The sequence below is a fragment of the Eublepharis macularius genome, chromosome 1 (assembly GCF_028583425.1).
Source record: "Eublepharis macularius isolate TG4126 chromosome 1, MPM_Emac_v1.0, whole genome shotgun sequence".
In the NCBI taxonomy this organism is placed as follows: domain Eukaryota; kingdom Metazoa; phylum Chordata; class Lepidosauria; order Squamata; family Eublepharidae; genus Eublepharis; species Eublepharis macularius.
Genome location: NC_072790.1, coordinates 244674212 through 244693518, shown reverse-complemented (window position 1 = coordinate 244693518; position 19307 = coordinate 244674212). Strand labels below are relative to the sequence as shown.

Below are 19307 nucleotides of genomic sequence, written 5' to 3'. Positions count from 1 at the left end.
GAAAGTTCCAGCCTTCACTTGGATATTGGGGCAACTGTAGTGGTGTCTGAGGGCCAAGCTACAAGTGACGAATGACACTTGAACAGCAAGTGGATCAAGTGGAGAGCAAGTGGAGGGCAAGTGAACAGGGAGGAATACACTTGCAGTTCAAGTATCATTTGTCACTTGTAGCTTGGCCCTCAGTCATACCAGAACCATGGTGCATATGGGGAAGGGTTTTCAGCCTCCCTCCTCTTGACACAGATGGGTTCCTCATGACAGACCAAATAGTTTGGACGCTTTTGAATGTTAACGTACAAACCAAGAAATCTAATCACAGACCCCCAACGTTGCTCTGGCCTTCTGAGGAATCACTTCTTATCTCTGCCTAATCTCTAAGCTACACAATGACGTGACAGGATGCCAAAGGTTGTGTGAGGAAGGCATCACCTCAGAAAGCAGGGGAAGAATCACATTTCTGAGCCCCCCCCCCAAAAAAAAACCCCACTCTAGCACAGCTCAACTGCCTCAGAAATATTCTTCCAGATGTGCTGGTTTTCTGCATGCAAGGAGTTCTTCACTAAGGGGTGTATTCAGAACTGGTATCCTTTGTAGCTTCCACCCTCAATGGCTATCATGTGCTCAACAGAGGGCTGGCCTTTAAGGAATGGTCAGTTGTAGGAGTTGCCAGCAGCCACAGAGATCATATTTCACTAGAATTATACCCACCTCTCTGCTTTCCAACTTGTTTCTGGTTTGAAGTGCTGGGATCATTTTTCAAAAACCTAAAAGACCTTCTTGGATCATACAAGCCTTTATGTGATATGAAATTTTCAGCTGCCACCCCCCCCCCCTTTAAATGAGGCATATTTGGACATATAATAGGACATGCTTTGGAAATTCATTTTGTTCCCTCTTTGCCATTCTGGAGGGAGATGTGGCTGCTATTAACTTGGTCTCCCTAGCATGTGACTGACCAATCTTTCCCTTGTTACTGTAACATAGTGGTTAAGTGGTTGACCTGTGAATCAGCACTCTGCTGGTTCGAATCCCACCATTGCCATGAGCTCAGTAGGCAGCCTTGCGTTAGCCACTCCTCTCATCTCAGTTGCCCAGCTATATTGTGGGGATAATAATAACACTGACTTTGTTCACTATTCTGAGCGGGGCAGCCATCTATCTAGAAGAGTGCTATAGAAGCACACTTATTATTTGCTCTGGTTATTATTGGCCTTTATCATTGGTTTGAGAAGTCTGGGATTTAAATGAGGACCTCAGACATTAGGCTGCCCTATAGTTTGCATGCAGACATTTTTAAGGTGGAAAGGGGTCTCACATGGGTAGTGTAATGGACAGAGCTTTGGATTTATATCCACGTTATAAAGCACAAAAAAATATGGACTGATAAGCTGGTATAAATTGACTTTCCTGCTTGGACATCTCTCAACTCAAAGATCTGCTATAAGTGCCTTCAAAATTGTGTGCTGTCTTTCGGAAACCCAATCAGCACATGTTCAAACTTTTCCTCAAGAACAGCATAGAAAGTTCTCCTCTCTCTCATTGTATTCTCATTTTGGTGTAGTGGTTAAGAGCGGCAGGACTCTAATCTGGAGAGCTGGATTCGATTCCCGATTTCTCCACTTGAAGCCAGCTGGATGACCTTGGGTCAGTCATAGCTCTTCCAGAGCTCCCTCAGCCCCACCCACCTCATAGGGTGATTGTAGCAAGGGTAACAATAACACTGTTTGTAAACCGCTCCGAGTGGGTGTTAAATTTATTTATTTATTTATTTTTTCAATTTATATACCGCCCATCCCCAGGGGCTCTGGGCGGTGAACAGTTAAAATCGATAAAAACAAAAACTAAAATCAATATACAAATAAAACAAATTAACAAGGTGCAGTGGTGGGGAGAACCTTCCCCACCCCAAAGGTGGGGTGTTCTGAATTGTTCTGAAGGGCGGTGTATAGATTGGTTGTTGTTGTTGTTGTTGTTGTTGTTGTTGTTGTTGATGATGATGATGATGATGATGATGATGATGATGATGATGTTCAGTGGCCCTGCAATCTTTAATAGAGGCACACCATTCTAAACCCAGTGATTTCAGTTTCCTCAAAAGAGCATAACTTTTCTTAAGATTGCATTGTTAGTTAGACAAGTTATCATTCAACCTGATCTAGGATGCAATAGGAGGACCTTCTATGCTGCTTCTGAACTATTTGGAGGAAGAAAAAAATCATACTGCTGCCACATTTTTATTTCTTTTCTCAATCCAAAGCACTTCCCTGTCCCAGTAGAGAAAAAGGATCCCCCATTGAAAGCAAATGTACACAGTCTGGAGTCTTTAGTCCTTGCTTTGGGGCCAGCATCAACAGAGTGTTTTCCCTGTATAATGTACCCACATAAATTCTTTCTTTTCCCAATCCATAGCTGATACTTCATTTCTTTAAAAGCCCTTCTCAGAACTACAGAAGCCACAGTTGAAGAAGAATGGTAGGGGAATCCGGGAACAGCTCTCACTGGTGCTTATAATGCGGCCACTTCGAAATCACTTGACGGACGGGGTCTCCGGGAGATATGATATTACTGACATCGCTGTGAGCCATTAAGAGGTAGTCAGGGTGCAGGTAGCCTATCTTCACAGAGAAGTCAAGCAAGCACTTCAGGGCTTTCCATGCTGCTTCATTGGGAGACCTGTCTGGAAAAGGGGAAAGGGTGGTAAGTTGAGGTCCATTGGATCCTTGCTTGTTTGAACATCCTCCCTTGTAGGTCCCCGTGCTTTTGGTAAGCAGCTTTTGGTGGTCCCTGGCCTGAGGGACGTTCAGCTGGCCTCAGTTAGGCCAGGGCTTTTACTGCCTTGGCCCCAGTCTGGTGAAACACTCTCCCAATGGAGATCCGGGCCCTGCGGGACTTTTTACAGGTCCACAGGGCCTGCAAGATGGAGATGTTCCACCGGGCCTTTGACTAGGGACCAGCATTTGGTCCCCCCAATTGACCACCAATCCCTGCCTTTGCAGCCACCCTGAGGTTACATCATGGTAGTGCCCATGGTTTATAGTGGTTTTTACAGTAGACTGATTTGTTTGGTGGCACCTGGATTTTTTTTATGCTATTTGGATTAATATTGGATTTTATGCTAATTGCAATAATGTTTTATTGTATTTTAACAGTATATTTTGTTGGAAGCTGCCCTGAACCTGCTTGCAGGACGGTCAGGATATAAGTCGAATAAAAAAAAGCAAGCAAACAAACAAACAAACAAGTTTGCCCCTACTCTCATGTCAAACATAGCTTTGCAAGCTGCCTCCTCTGCTATTATTTGTCAGGCACAAACAGCATGTATTTTTATTTTGTTTCCTCAACTGTTTATTGATTTGTCATCCTATCTCTTCGTGTACATTTTACTGCACCCTTCTGTTTGCATTATTCTTGCTTTTTCTCTATTTTTTTACAAATAAACCTCAATATGCATTTTATATGCTAGTTACGGTGGTAGAGAGTACCCTCAAGTCACAGCTGACTTATGGCTATCCATGGTGGGGTTTTCATGGCAAGAGAAGAGACTAACAGAGGTGGTTTGCCATTGCTTGGCTCTGCAACCCCAGCCTACATTGGAGGTCTCCCATCCAACCACTAACCAAGGTTGACCCTGCTTAGCTTCTGAGATTTGACGAGATCAGCATCATCTGGGCTATCCCTGTCAGGGCATACTAACAATACACATTTCAAATCACATGGGCCATTAAAAGTCATTTATATTGCAAAAAAAATTAAAAGATGTCTATTTACTAAAGTCCCTGACCTGGATAGCCCAGGAGAGCCAGATCTCAGAAGCTAAGCAGGGTCAGCCTTGGTTAGTAATTGGATGGGAGACCTCCAGTGAAGACTTGGGTTGCAGGGGCAGGCAATGGCAAACCACCTCTGTTAGTTTCTGACCATCCACCAGGGGTCACCAGAAGTCAGCTATGACTTGAGGGTGGGATTTCATTTCATTAATTTGCTAAAAGGAAAAAAAAATGAAAAGAAGTGAATGCAAAAAGGAGCTTTCCCATTGTGTTTGTTTTGCTTTGGTGCAATGAAGCTATAAAAATAAATACTTGATATCTAACTGCACTGGGATTGTTACAGGGAGGGGGATATCTTCTTCCAAAATTGACTTCTTTAGAGATCTCCGTTGAGTCCTCTCATTCTCTCTCTTCTTCTTTTAAAAGACGGATTTCGCTTTCATTTCTCTTTTGCAATTTTGGCAACTTACAGTTGTTTTATGTTATACACCACAAGATCAAGAAGAAAGTTAGGAAAATTTGTGGAGACCTGGTCTGCCTCTGAGCATCTACTAAGTGCAATTATGTTTCAGGGGGGTAGCCATGCTGGTCTGTAGTAGAAGAGTAAGTCTTATCAAAATCTCGACAGGCTGAAAACTTCTCCCTTAAAACATGCCTCTGAATTTTTCATAAAGGATAGACTACCCACAGACCACCCTGTGGAAGGGAAGGATCAGGCAGAAGTCTTGTTATGAGAAAGTTTTGCTTCAAAAACACAAGTGAATCCTTGCTTGTTAAACACTGGAGGAGATTCTCAGCTTAATGCACTTTACTTCTGCAGCAGGCTGATTTATTTTAAATATGTATCCAGGCCATGTTTGAGAATCTGATGAAGGATGGCCTTTCATTTCCCAGGAAGGACCAACACCCACCCTTTAACACCATCTGCATTGTGTTCTCTTGAGAACCACCCAGCTGTGGCATCTTCATCTGGCAGTCAAATGCGCCCTCCCACGCAAAGCACATGCACCGAAGGGTGAGGAGCTATAGCGAGGCTCCATAAATCTATGGCTGGTCTTCTTTTTAATGACTGTTTTGTAGACAATTGGAATGAAGAGTTCATGCAAGCATTGCCTTCCCCACTTTAGCTGTGCAAGTAGCTAGGCCCATCCTGTTTCTCTTTGCCCTCTGGGGAGGAGTTGGTGATGGGGAAAGATTTGAACTCAAAAGGAGTGGGCGGAGTGTTGAACCCACACACCTAGTAAATCGCCCCAGTACATCCTGATGACATTATTTATTGCAAGCAAGCAACTTGCTTTTCTTACATTATGATAAGACTTCCTGCCATAATATAATAATAATAATAATAACATGCGATTTATATACCACCCTTCAGGACAACTTAATGCCCACTCAGAGCAGTTTACAAAGTATGCCATTATTATCCCTGCAGCAAAACACCCTGTGAGGTGGGTGGGGCTGAGAGAGCTCCAGAGAGCCGTGACTAGCCCAAAGTCACCCAGCTGGCTTCAAGTGGAGGAGTGGGGAATCAAACCCGGCTCTCCAGATTAGAGCCCCGTGCTCTACACGAAGCAATCCACCCAACTCTGTCATGGAACAGCAGTGTGGTATAATGCTGGGTGTCCTGACCCCTCCCGCCTCCAAGAATTGAACCCAATGTGATGTTGTGGTACTGATGTGTCAAGCAATACCAGTACATGACATCATCAGCTGACAGTACCTAGCCAGTGAGGGGACCAGGCAGAATGAAGGAGCAGATATGGAGGTATGGTGACAACTAAAGGCAGGCTCAGGACAGCCCAGACCTGAACCAAAACCAAGGCTTCCCTCAAAGAGGCGGTTGAGGGTTGATGAGAGAAACGATGAATAAATAGTGAGAAGGGCACTGAAGGGCCCAACATGATGGAGTGGTTCAAGGGTTTTAGTAGGACCTGAGAGACTCGGGTTGAAAGCCCCATTGTGCCAAGCAGCTTGGTGAGTGGGCCTTGAGGTGGTCACTCAGCCTCTACTTCTTCATGGGATTGTTATGAGGATAAAGCAGAGGGAAAGAGGACAATGTCGCCCCACTTTAAGGTTCTTGGAGAAAAGGCAAGATAAAAAACATAGCTGGTGGTTGGGCTTTCTCAAGTGGTGGTGAAGGCCTGAAAAGGGTCAAGCAAGCCATGAAGAATGAGAATGAGATGTTTGGCTACTTAGGTGGTGGAAAAGACTGCATCACAGCTAAAGATATCTCCTTGTATTAAAAAAAACTCCCTGCAAGAAGAAAACTAGCACAAGGAAAGGTTTTAATGCTCCCGTTTCCTAATTTTCAGTTTGCAGACACCCTTCCTTCCATCCTTCCTTCCCCTCCCTCTTCCTGATCTTCTCCCTGAAGTGTGGAGCCATGTTGTACTGCTTCCTTATGCCTCAGAGTGTGGAGAATACAGATCTTTTCCCATCATCACCAGAGCTGGAACTTTGCTCTATCTACTCCTGGGAAGCTTATCAGCTGCCAACCAGTTGCTGGCCACCGGTGTCTGTTATCTGGCCTTTCCAGCGCTCATCTCTAGATCTTGATGCTAGCTCACGTATGAAGCTACACAAAGCCTTCTGCTTTCTCAAAGCTCCAATTGGACTCATCAACAATCTGCGTGACAAAACACATAATAGAGCTGTTACGAGGATCATTGAGTGTGGCTTCAGAGGATGATCAATATAAATACCTGTGAAGAGGCCAATGAAAGCGATTCCCAGCGACAAGTCATTGTAGCCAAGGGTGTGTGCTCCTTCGGCACGCCAGCCCCGCCCTTCATACACATTCCCATCCTCGCCAATCAGGAAACTGGAAATGGGAAAAGAAAGGGAAAGGTTTAGGGAGTCCAATATATAAAGATCATGGAGAGAAACTCCTTATGGATTTCCTGAAGTCCTCCAGGATCAATCAAGCATGGACTTGAGGAACTGTCCATAGTACCTAACTGCCCCTTTCACTCCCTGCCATCTTAGTAAACATTGGAAGGAAACTGGGTAAAAACAGAGGATACTTTCCATATTCATTGAAGGACAAAGTGCAAAGAGAGACAGGATCCACCTCCTTAAGCACAAAGCTAGAGTTATCCAATCGCCCCTCATTGGAGAGGCTTAGCAGAACAATATTTTTTTTTAAAAAAAAACCTCCATTACTATAAAGCACTGCACTGAAAGCAATGTTCTCACTTGTAGGCGATGTCACACCAGCGTTTGATCCCCAGGTGGTAGTCTTGCACGTTTTTGGTTTCCCTGCTGCATTCTTCTTTTGTTTGACAAGGAGTGCCAGCCGTGTGGATGATGACGACATTTTCAGGTAGGATGTCCTTCAATGGGGCTGAACAGTTGGCAGGCCTGGCACCCCACTTAGATGGGGTGATGAGCTGGAAACAGCCGGTGGCTATGGAAGAAACAGAGGGAACTGGGTTCCTTGTTCTGAGTTCTTTGAGGCTCATTCTTACATTAAAGAGGGAATAAAGTTGCTGCAGCCCTTTGGCTTGATCTCATATCCCACAATTCAAGTGGGGAAGTGTGGAGCATGGTGGAAAATCAACCATCAACAACAAAAAGGCAACAGGAAGGACTGGCACATGTACTAAATACAAAGGTCCTTCTTCTCAAAACATGAACAGCAGTCAACAATTCAGCAAGTAAATATATTAAGCTGTTAATCAATTTCATGCAAGGTGCAAAGTGCTAATATTCTAAGGTTGCAATAAGTATATTTTCTCAACTTACATACAAATAATACAAAGCAGTAATATATACACATACTCCCATCGGCTGTTTGAATAAAGCATTGCACATAACCAGTTTCATCTAATCATAACACGCCCGGAAAGATAAGTTTGTGTGAGTCTATGCAGAATGCAAGTCCCTTTCCAAGGTCCGTGGTATACACAGTAAGATAAGTCTTATGTTTTCCAAGTTTCAAAAGATGTAATCCTCAAATCAACGATGCTGTGAAGGGTTGGTGTGGAAAATATCCTACTTTATATCATATCCAAGATGTTTTAATTAGCCCAACAAAACACCAGCAGGAATTGTTTTGCCTATTCCAAGCTTTCTCAGGGGCCGTAATTAATCCAGTTCACACATCTAAGTTTTGGACGTGCATGGAAGGAACAAAAAGGTAACAACTTCTTAGGGTTGCCAGGCCCCCGCAACCTCCTAGCGGGAGATTGGGGCCTGGCACTTACCTATGGGGGTGGGGGGCATGCGCAATGATGTCAGTTCCAGGAAGTGACATCATCATGCAGCCCCTGGGAGGGCACCCATGTTCTGCAGGGGCCCGGATTGGGGATGCTGTGGAGCGCGGAAGCACTCCAGCCCTCCACAGCAGCCCAAAATGCATCCGTTCTGGCCCAGATCGGGCTCGTTTCTGGCCTGTTTTGGTGCAGATCAGGCCTGTTTTGAGCCACTGCAGAGTGCTGGAGGCAGTGGCTCAAAACGGGCCCGATCTGCACCAAAACAGGCCCGAAACAAGCCCGATCTGGGCCGAAAAGGGCTCGTTTTGGGCTGCTGTGGAGCGCAGGAGCGCTCCTGCACTCTGCAACAGCCCCAATCCAGGCCTGATCCAGGCCAAAATGGGTGCAATCCAGGTGGCTGCAGCACACGGGAGCGCTCCCCTTCGCTGGCCAGGTAAGTGGGGGCGGGGTGTGGGGGCGGTGGCCTGGCATCCCTACAACTGCTGTATCTTAAAAAGTGAATTTCAGAAAAAGAAAATCACCTCCCCATAACAATCCTAGTAGGCAGCCAGATCACACTGAAAAAGGAAGTCAAGTTCGAGCTTTGATAGAAAGAGATACCATGGCTTTCACAATGAATGTGTTCAATACACAAGCTTAACATGTTCAACTGTCAGATGTGAGCTGATCACAGGGTTTGTTTGGTTTGGTATCAATTCATTGAAATGCCAGCCAAACAGGTTTGCACTGGTTTTTTTTTTGCAAAATTATGCATGCACGAAAATGCAGCCAATCCAAACGGATCAGCAGCCATAAATACTGCCGAGGACTGACATTGAATGGTAGGATTTAAACACACACACAAGCAGTGGGTCTACCCTGATTCCTCTTTCAAATGCAGCCCCCCCCATTACTATTCCTCAGGGTCCCCTTTAGCCCAGGAGCAGTATTTAGTGAACATCAATGACCTGCAGTGAGAAAGGGGAGACCAGAAAATTCCATTGGAAAATTTAGTCTGGATCCAACTCAGTGTTTGTTTATGACTGCTTTATGATTTGTAATTGATTCAACTGTCTATTGAAAACATTGCCAGCCCAGAGTCTCTATAGACGAGACATCTTACACAAGATTGCTCAAGTGACGAGAGATGCAACATTAGCCAGGAAACATAGGAGACGGAGTAGAAGGCTTCATCACTTTCACCTCTATTCAAAGAGCCGGGAGATTGCTATGAAGGTTTATTAATTTCCCCTTCCCCCTTATCCTCCCTGAAGGCTATGTTAATTTCACCTCCTGGTCTGGGAGAGGCAAAGAAGAAATAAACAAACCCTTCCAGGAGCAATCTCCTGCCTCTTTGTAAAGAGGTGAAAGTGACAAAGCATTCTGCTCTGTCTCCTACATTTCCCAGCTAACGTTGTATCTCTCTTCACTTGAGCAATCTCGTGTAAGATGTCTTGTCTATAGAGACTACTCCCTGTGGAGTAGCACTGCAGCAAGGATGGGGAGGAGGCCATGGCTCAGTGGTGGAGCACCAGCTTGACACAGAGAAGATCGTAGATTCCATCCCAGGCAACTCCAGTTGAAAGGGTCAGGTAGCAGACGATGTGAAAGACCTCTACTTGAGACGATGGAAAGCAGCTGTCCGTCTCAGTAGACAGTACTGACTTTGGCCGTTTCCAGATGGCTTACCTTCTGCCGCTCCATGCCACAACGTCGAGGCTCGTGCCAGGGGAAACGTGAAATATCGCGTTTTCTCGCACAAGTTTTGTGCAACGTTGCACAAAACTCGTGCGATATTTCGCGTTTGCCCCAGGACGAGCTGCGACGTTGCTGCATGGAGCGGCAGAAGGTAAGCCATCTGGAAACGGCCTTTGACGGTCCAAGGGTTTGAAATCAGTTTTAAGTTTCATATGTGGGAAAGGGCAAGAGTCCAGCAACAGCTATAAGACTAACAAAATTCGTGGTAGGGTATGAGCTTTTGTGAGTCACAGCTCACTTCTTCTGATATGTGTTCATCTCTGTAGAATGTGTGCAAAAAGCCAATTGCACTGCACTGTACTATTAGATAGAAATGTCACAAAGCCATCTGCTGGACGGTCACAAACTGGTCGACAAACAATGCAGCACTCCTGGCTGGCAGGAACAACTGCTGTGGTTGGGGGCCATGATTTGCCTCCCTGGAGGAGCGAGAGGCAGCGGTGCTTTCCAGTGATCTGTGATCACTGTGAGGGGCAGAGCCAGAGGCCTTTTAAGGCCACTCTGCCCCTCGGTGCTGTGCTTGCTCCTTGTTCTCGAGCCTATCCAGCTCACCCTATTTCAGTGCAGGTTTAGCTGGGCCGATTCCAGATGGCCCTCCCCATCCCGAAACATCGCGCGTCATCGCGCGGAAAACGCGAAATATCGAGTTTTCTCGTACGAGTTTTGCGCGATGTCGCGCAAAACTCGTGCGAGAAAACGCGATATTTTGCGTTTTCCGCACGACGACGCATGACGTTTCGGGATGGGGAGGGCCGTCTGGAATCAGCCCTGGTCGCTGTTTATCGGGGCCAGGTAGGATTTTTTTTCCCTTTTCCTCAACTGGCAATTGGGTGAGGACTTTTTTTGCCTTCCTTACGCTGTCTGAAGAGGAGGGGTAATTGGCGGCAATGGGTCAAGTTTCCTCCCTTTGGCAGGTTAGAAGTTGGGAGAAATTAGCAGGCTGGTGACCACCCTTGGCAATCCCCATTGGTGGGGAATTGGGGTCTGTCAGGAATGGCTGGCTGCTTTACAGCCCAGTTGCAAGGACAGATTCCCTGGTGGGGAACCCCTGGACAAACCAGTTTCCCCCAGCTTTATGGCCAGGTGGAGGAGCTTTAAAGGCAAGGACCACTTCACCTGGACAGGCTGAGTCCCAGCCATACATTACATGGCTCACACCCGGGGCATCAAGTGGATCACCCAGACAGGCCAGGGTGGAGGTCCAGGAGTGACCCCAGGGCCTGAACTGTACCACTAGTTAGGCCCTTGCTGTGTTGAAAGATATGTTGTTGTAAGGTTAATAAAGTGGCCCTTTAGTTCCCAATACTTGTGCCTGCCTCTTTGTTCCAATTGGGGGGTGGGGGGATAGTCAATTGAAAAGAATTGGCTGCCTAATTGCAGCCAACAAACAGACCAATGAGTCAGACCAATGGAAGAGTGAGCATCCCTCGTTACTTATATAATGCCCGCTTGTATTTCTGTTTGGAAATGCCTACAGTCATGGTATGTGGTTCACAGGACAAACTGTGGCATGTGGCTAGGGGTGCCCTGAGTGCAGCAAGACTGGGGAGCAAGTGGCCTGATTTCCTAACATATGAGAGCCACTCGAAACAATATGGGTAAGCTACCACCTACACGGTAGCACTCTTGGCTTCAGGGAACATTTGGGAATATTTAACCACAGTTAAAAGATAGACAATCATTTATGAATTGTCAACAGGTCGATCGACTAGCTCTCCAAGCTGATTTTGCATTCCCATCCAGCCCACATGCACATACATGTACAAACCACTAGATGGGGTAGTAATGTTCCTTGTTTCCCTCTACACTTTTGGCTTTACTGAAACACTCACCTTGTGACAGAGCACATAGTAGAAATAGCGAAATTTCAGCCTTGACCATCTTGTCGTTGTCAACTTCTGGCCCAAACAACTTAGAAACAACCTGTGGGAAACAAAATATTTGTGGATTAAAATGGGGTCAGCCATTGGAGTGCTGTATGTCTAGACCAAGGAGGAATTGCCAACTGCTCTTTGGGCCCATGCTCCAGGGCAACTTTCTCTAGCTCATATCAAATGAACTATATAAGTCAAAACAAGAGGACCATGGTGTTCTAAGGCTAATATAAATACAATTACCACCATGTTTAAACTAAAATCCAAATATTTTTAGATCCGGAGGAATTAGCAGTGTTAGTCTGTAGTCACAAAATAGTAAAGAGTCCAGTAGCAACTTTTAGGCTAACCAACTTTATTGTAGCATAAGCTTTCAAGAACCACAGTTCTCTTCGTCCGATGCATCTGACCATTAAATGTTTTAAGTAATCTCTATAATTGACTTATATTGAATACAATATATTCTTTGAAGGACACACAATTCCTTAAAGGGATAGTGCACAATTTTGAAGATACAAATAACTGCACAAAATTCCGAAGGTAAATGTGAAGTTAACCAAAGTCTCTTAATGTTTTATCTTTTTTTTTTCCTTCCAGACTCTTGAAGAGAACCTCACGCTTCCCAGCAACCAAACATGCTACCAATGTAGGAGCGTTTTCATGAATTTCTTACTATTAAAATTTTCTTCATTTAAACTATAAACTACACACCACAACACAATTAACAACAAACACAGAGAACAAGAAAAAAACACACAGTTCTAAACATAACACACTAACGATACATATATCTATAAAATAAGAGGAAAGGAAAAAAGAAAAGAAAACAAAACCTAAATTACACTACAAGTTGAGTTCCAATTTTCTCCGCAACAAGTATATATCATTTCTAGAGCGCCACTTATTCTCCGTTAGTCACAAAACCGCTCTTTTTTCTATTGTTCCTGTTTCTTAATCCATAAATCCAGATGTCATCAAATCCTTGTTATCCATTTCATGCAAAAAGTCTATTAATGGTTTCCATGAGCTTCTTCGAAGTTGCTTAACATCTCATGGAGCCAAAGCCTTCATATATTATTTCTTGACATCATTTTGCTCTCCACAGGATAAATTCCTCCAATAATACAGGCAACTCTCTGCTTCCTAATGTGATGGCCAAAAGGTTCTTAGATAGAGTGATCATCACTAGCTAATTTTTAAAGCAACATAATGTTCTAATCAGAACTATCTGTGCTTCCTTGTGTATCTTTGTAAGAATATATTGTATTGAATATAAGAGTATGATAGAGATTACTATAAATATTTGAATTATAGCTTAAGTATGGTGGTAATTGTATTAATATTGGCCATCTCAAATGAACAGCTGCCTAGTAGTTTTCTGTTGGTGAATGCTTAATGGATTTAAGGATAATGGATTTGTAGATTCTACAACTCAATTTGATTTTGGAGGCCACAAGAGCTACCATTCCTATCAACACCTGCGGGAAGCCATAAGATTGAGAAAAGCAATTTATAAGAATGATAGGCAACAGTTCAAGACCATCTACAGAACTAATTTTTGCAGTTTACTCCTGGGTCTTAGCCACAATGACTCAACAAAACCTCCACATTCAGCAGTAGTATACCTCCAAATACCAGACCAGCTTAATGACTTTCCAAGCCAGCCACTATGGGAAACAAGATGGTGGACCAGGTGGGCAGATGGTCTGATTCAGGAAGGCACTTCCTATGCAGGAGGAAGCAAGATGGCTTAACTCAATAAAAGAAGCCGCGTCCTCTAGTTTGCAAGATCTGAGCAAGTCTGTTAATGATAGGATGTTTGAGAGGTCTTTCATTCATAGGGTCTCCAGAGGTCAGAGATGAGTTGATGGCACATAACACACACACACACAGACACACACACACACACTTCCTGGGCCTGCCCTCTGCCAAGGTAAGGGTTATGGCTTGGTGATGGAGTCTCAGGTGGAAAAAGCCAGCATGTGGATGGGTTTGTATTGTGTGCTTGCATGTATATGTTTTGGGAGAAGCCCAAATATTGCAAAGTCCATTATTCTGAAAGTGATTCTAGTAAGCTTTTAGTAAGCTTGCCAATGGCTATTAGAGGACAATTCAAGTAAACAGAGAATAGTTATGTAACTACCTTACTGATACCCTTGTACGTTATGTGCCATCAAGTTGCACCTGACCTATGGCAACCCTTGGAGAGTGTTAAAAGAAATGGGGGTGCCACAACATCTGATTGTTTTGAGGCGTAACCTCTACTCTGGACAAGAGTCCACTGTCAGGACAGAATATGGGACAACAGAATGGTCTCCAATTAGGAAGGGTGTCAGACTAACTTTTATGTGTCCTTGAGAAAGAGAGGGAAGAAAACAAGTCCTTACCCATGCAGCATCCCATGTGCTCCAAATCATATTTCAACTGAATTGTGACAATCTGCCCCACTGATGCAGACCAGTTCAGATGTGATTCCACAGAGCATGACTTTTTCACTGGTGCATTTTTTTCACTCACCCAGCATCGCATTTAAACCAGGCCTCACTCCAGAGTTCTCCAACGTGGTGCCCATGGGCACCGTTTTGCATATGAACCTTTTTCTGGTGCCTGCCGAGTGTTTTTAGAAAGTGGGTGGGGCCAATTGTGGCTTTTGCCCAGCAGGTCTTCCGATTGGCCGTTGGAGATCTAAACTCCGGTGCAGATTTTTAAGAAGTTGCTTTAGCAGCAGCTGCCACCACAGTGCAACAGTCTTCACCGTATGACTGAAGATAAACTGCACGTATATGTTGAAATGTTGAAAAATAACCATTAGAGCTATGCAAGACCTCACTCCCTGAGATTTAGTGCTTGGCTCCGCCTCTTCTAGCAGCCATTTTGTGGGTGGTACTGTAGTGTACTGGGAGCTTCAAGAAAAAGGCTTTAGTAGCAAGGTTCTGTACAGCTGCATTCCAATTGGCCAGGTTGTTGAGCCGGCCAATCAGGATTTGCCTACAGACTAGTGAACTAGCGAATAGGGTTTCTGGATACTGGGTGTTTGCTATTAGTTGAATTTAATTGTGGGTGTGTGTTTGGTGGGGAGTTGAGCGTTCTATAACTGCTGTTTTGATGTTTGTGCTTTGAGTGGTGATGTTCCTGTTGATAAAAGAGTTATTGGAAATCACTTGAACTGTCGTACCCACTATATAATAGGTACCACAACCCAGTGTCAGAATTCCAAAGGTGCCCACAGGCTTCAAAACGTTGGGGACCACTGACTTACTTCTTGGTGTGACCTCATCCCAAATGGTCCCATCCATCAATTGGATGGCTGCCACTGCACGCACAAAGATGGAAGGTCCACCTCACTGGTTCCCTCCCACTGGTTCCATGTTCCATGGTATTCTTGACTCATCCTGTAATCAAGAAGACCACCATCGTCTTCCACCAGGCTTCTAGAGAATGGAGAAATCTGATTACTCACCCATTGGTGCTAAAGCCACCAATGGGTGAGTCATGAGGTTTCTCCATTCTCCACCCATTGCATGAACAACAATTGCATATGCTCACATTGCAATGTAAACCAACACGCTTTCCGCCTGGCCAGTTACATCATGATCCTATTACTGCTGGTAATAAATTTCCACTCTATAGAATCTCCATTGTGATACGGTATTGGGCAACCACTTAGTATAAAATCTGTCGCAGCCTATGTTTGGATTCCTGACCTGGTTAGCTCAGGCAAGCCTGATCTGGTCAGTCCTTGGAAACTGAGCAGGGTTGGCCTTGGTTACTAATTGGAGGGGAGACCTCCAATGAAGACCAGGGTTGTTATGGAGAGGCAGGCAATGGCAAACCGTCTCTTGCCTTGAAAATCCCAGCAAGGGTCACCGTATGTCAGCTATGACTTGATGGGTCCCTCTACTCCAGCAGCTGTTTTTTCGAGACCCACTTTAAAGCTTACAGGAGGCTAGTGGAGGTAAGTGTCAGGTTTTCTCTTGTCCTTAATATCTGATGTTTGTGGAGGAGTTCATCTGTATAAGGAAGACATTGAACAGAATAAAATGTCTTTTCCTATTATCAGCTTCCTAACAAATTTCAGAGTATGTGTCCCTCTTTAAAAGCCTCACAATTGTTTCCCACACATTTCTGTAGAAACAAAATTGAAGCCACTTTGGAAAAGACCATAAAAAGGGCTTTCCAAATAGGTTGTCATTCAGAGACTTATTCCAGACATAAAGCAAAACCATCCTTTATTTTAACTATGAGTTTGTGAGACTAAAATTCACCTCAAAGGCTAAATTCAATTCAGATCTGTACACTAAGCCACTTCCTCCACATAGTCACATTTGACAAATGACCAAGTGATAACACAGAGGTAGGGGGTGAGGCCAGTGCACATATACCTGCTATCCTGCCCTCACCAGCTAGTCAACATGTGTGTGGGGGGGGTACATGTGGAGCATTCATAAGGCTTACGTTAAGGTCATTTTATATACTTGCAGTCTGGTGCTGGAGAGTGCCCTCAAGTCATAGCTGACTTATGGTGACCCCTGGTGGGGTTTTCAAGGCTAATATGACATAAATAAATAAATGAGGTGGTCTGCCATTGTCTGCCTCTGCAGGCAGTGGTCTTCTTTGTAGGTCTTCCATCCAATTAATAACCAAGACTGACAAGATCAGGCTCACCTGGGCTATCCAGGTCAGGGATATAACTCCATTCTCTCTATAACTCCATTCTGACTGTGACACTGAGAGATCTCTGTCTTTTGGTGCTACACCTCTGAAGATGCCAGCCACAGCTGCTGGTGAAACATCAGGAACTACAATGCCAAGACCACGGCAATACAGCCCGGAAAACCCACAACAACCATCCATTCTCTGTGTGTGTTATGTGTCGTCAAGTTGTCTCCAACTTATGGTGACCCTATGAATGAAAGACCTCCAAAATGTCCTATCTTTAACAGACTTGCTCATGTCCTCCAAACTAGAGGACATGACTTCTTTTATTGAGTCAAATCATCTCGTTTTAGATCTTCCTCTTTTCCTGCTGCCTTCCACTTTTCCTAGCATTATTGACTTTTCCAGAGAATCTTGTCTTCTCATGATGTGACCAGAGTACGGTAACTTTAGTCTTGTCATTTTAGCTCCTAAGGAGGCTTGATTTGACCTCCATTCTACACAATATAAATTTGAAGTCTGAACACGTGAAGCTGCCTTGTGCTGAGTGAGGGCATGGGTCCATGTAGCTCAAAGATATCTCTCCTTAATAGTTTTAGGTGGGCAGCTGTGTTGGTCTGCAGTAGAAGAGCAAGAGGTGGGTCCAGTAGCACCATAAAGACCCACGAGATTTCCAGTGTATAAACTTCCAAGAGTCAAACCTCCTTTCTTCAGATACAATAGGAACTACTTCTGTCTCAAAAAGGGAGCTTTGACTCTCAAAAGCTGACACCCTGAAAAACTTGTTGGTCTTTAAGGTGCCACTGGACTCAAATTTTGCTCATCCTCTGACTAGCAGCACCTCTCCAGTGTCATAGGGCCAAGCTACAAGTGACAAACGACACTTGAACGGCAGGTGAACAGACTCACATGTATTCCTCCCTGTTCACTTTCCCTCCACTTGCCCTCCACTCGAGTGGAGGGCAGGTGGAGGCAAGCAAACAGGGAGGAATACATGTGAGTCTGTTCACTTGCCATTTAAGTGTCATTCGTCACTTGTAGCTTGGCCCATAGACAGAGCCTTTCTCAGTGCCTGATGCTTAAGTCCCCTGGTCAATAGAGCTGACGGGATGCAGCTCTCCCACATCAAAAGTAAACACTCAAAGCTACTTTATATCCAATCAGCCCACTTAATGTATTTAAATCAGCACTCTGTGATCTGACTGAAAGCAGCTCTCTTGGCAGCTAGCGATCATTTCCATTATCTGCTACCAAAGATCTTTTTAATTAGAGATGTCAAGAAGTGAATCTGACTGGGACCCAGTACATGCATGCACATTATGATCGCATCATGATCACTCCATGATTTAATGTGCATCACAAGATTCCTGCAGCTCCTCCCTCAGCAAGTTTGGCTTAGGGTCACCCACGACCTAAATCACATCTTAGAACAACAGAAATGTCAAAGACACAGGCTGGAACTTACCTGTGTCTTCCCTGAGTAAAGTCTTCATTGTAAAAAAATAAAGCCATGGCTTGCCTCTCCTCTTTTTAAGAGTGGCTGGTGGATTGTGGGAAAAATAGAATGTTGAAACAAAGATGAATCCTCTTCGCAAGATGCCTCAGTGTTGTGAATCAACAATGAGGTGTGAATAGGAAATCACCAAGTTATGAAACCCCCAGGATCCATGACATAAGGGAGCCCAAAATCAAGATATTAGCTTTCGCTCCTAGAGATTTACATCAAAGACCCAATTTCCTGACTGATTCTCATGCAGTAACACTGGGAATCCGCATTACACCACAATAATTAAAATCTGGATTATGAGTCATGCTGCTTTAGACAAGTTTCGGCCTCCAGGAGAATCTTATTTAGAGAAAGGCCAGGGAGAAACTAGGTTCTTACCTGCTCAACTCCCGTCCTCCAAGTAAGACGTGAAACTGGCAAAAACTGTACTAGAAAAATAAAGTAAAGCAGCCGTTCAGTTTGCGAGCACCTCCAAGAGATCAGGAAGTGCATGCTAACAATGAGAGATGTCGCAATTAAAAATGTGGGAATGGCCTGACTAAGGAAATCAATTAAAATCAAGGAAGTGAACAATGGAGGAAAATACCTCTCTGTAGATACTGCATTTGTTGGGGGGGGGGGGTGGCTGCTAAAAGTAGTTCTCCAGTGGCTTAGTCCCTGGAGGCTACGAATCTGAGACTTCGGGGTGGTGCCTGAGAGAGTTCAAGTGTAGTGCCTGTAGGAACAGCTGACAGAACCTGGAGGTATTCTTCTTTCAAAGAGATTTCAAGTCTTTCTGTCCAACTTCTAGTTCTGGGGGATAATGTCTGTTTGGAGTGTGTTTTCAGGATTGCCCCACCTGCTATTTATTAATATATTTACATAATTCATGCCCAACATTTTCTCTTTGAGGAAACACAATGTGGCTTATGCTGTTCTCCATTTTACCCTCACACCACCCCTGTAAGGTAGGCTAGTCTGAGTGTCTGTGAGTGGCCCGCTCTGGAATCTTCCATGGCAGACCTGGGCTTCCCAGACCCTAGTCTGACATTATAACAACTACACCATACCTCTACGTGACAAAATGGGAAACTCTCTCCCCCCCACATACCCTTCTTACACGGGGGGAAAAAGCTTGGGAGAAAGGCAGGAGCTCTTCCTCCCCGGTGGCAGCTTTCCAAGCCAATTTGGGCTCTCCTTTTTTTATGCAAGCCATTCCCCAGAGCTGCTGTGCGTCTGTGTGGCTCCGTGAATGGAGAACTTGTGAAGAAAGTTTAAAGTCACTCTGAATGCTAAGCTACAAGAAACAAATTACGTATGGACACTCACGTGAAGGGAATCGCAATGTTAGCCGGGAAGCTGAGTTTTAAAAGACAGATCGGAAGGCTCTGTCAATTTCCCCTGTCTACAGAGCCTCAAAGATCACTCCTCAGAGGGTTTGTTTATTTCCTCGTTCCCTCCTAGAAGGGGAGGTGAAACTGACAGAGCCTTCCGGAGGTGAAATGAAATTAACAAACCCTCTGAGGAGTGATCTTTGCCGGCTCTGTAGAGAGGGGAAATTGACAGAGCCTTCCGA

General features: G+C 44.6%; 1 protein-coding gene across 2 annotated transcripts; it reads right to left on the bottom strand.

The window, feature by feature from the left end:
• Positions 1–1769: 1769 nt before the first annotated feature.
• On the bottom strand, positions 1770–18210 carry LOC129336846 (peptidoglycan recognition protein 3-like). 2 transcript variants are annotated; one of them, XM_054990222.1, is made up of 5 exons: positions 18131–18210; positions 11548–11638; positions 6960–7170; positions 6467–6585; positions 1770–2677 (listed from the first exon to the last, which is right to left on the bottom strand). In XM_054990222.1, exons 2-5 carry the CDS (start codon positions 11594–11596, stop codon positions 2496–2498), a joined length of 561 nt encoding a protein of 186 aa, XP_054846197.1. In that variant the 5' UTR covers positions 11597–11638; positions 18131–18210; the 3' UTR covers positions 1770–2495. The 2 variants fall into 2 exon arrangements, with proteins under 2 accessions (XP_054846197.1, XP_054846206.1); XM_054990231.1 differs by lacking the exon at positions 18131–18210 and adding an exon at positions 17711–17746.
• Positions 18211–19307: the final 1097 nt, after the last annotated feature.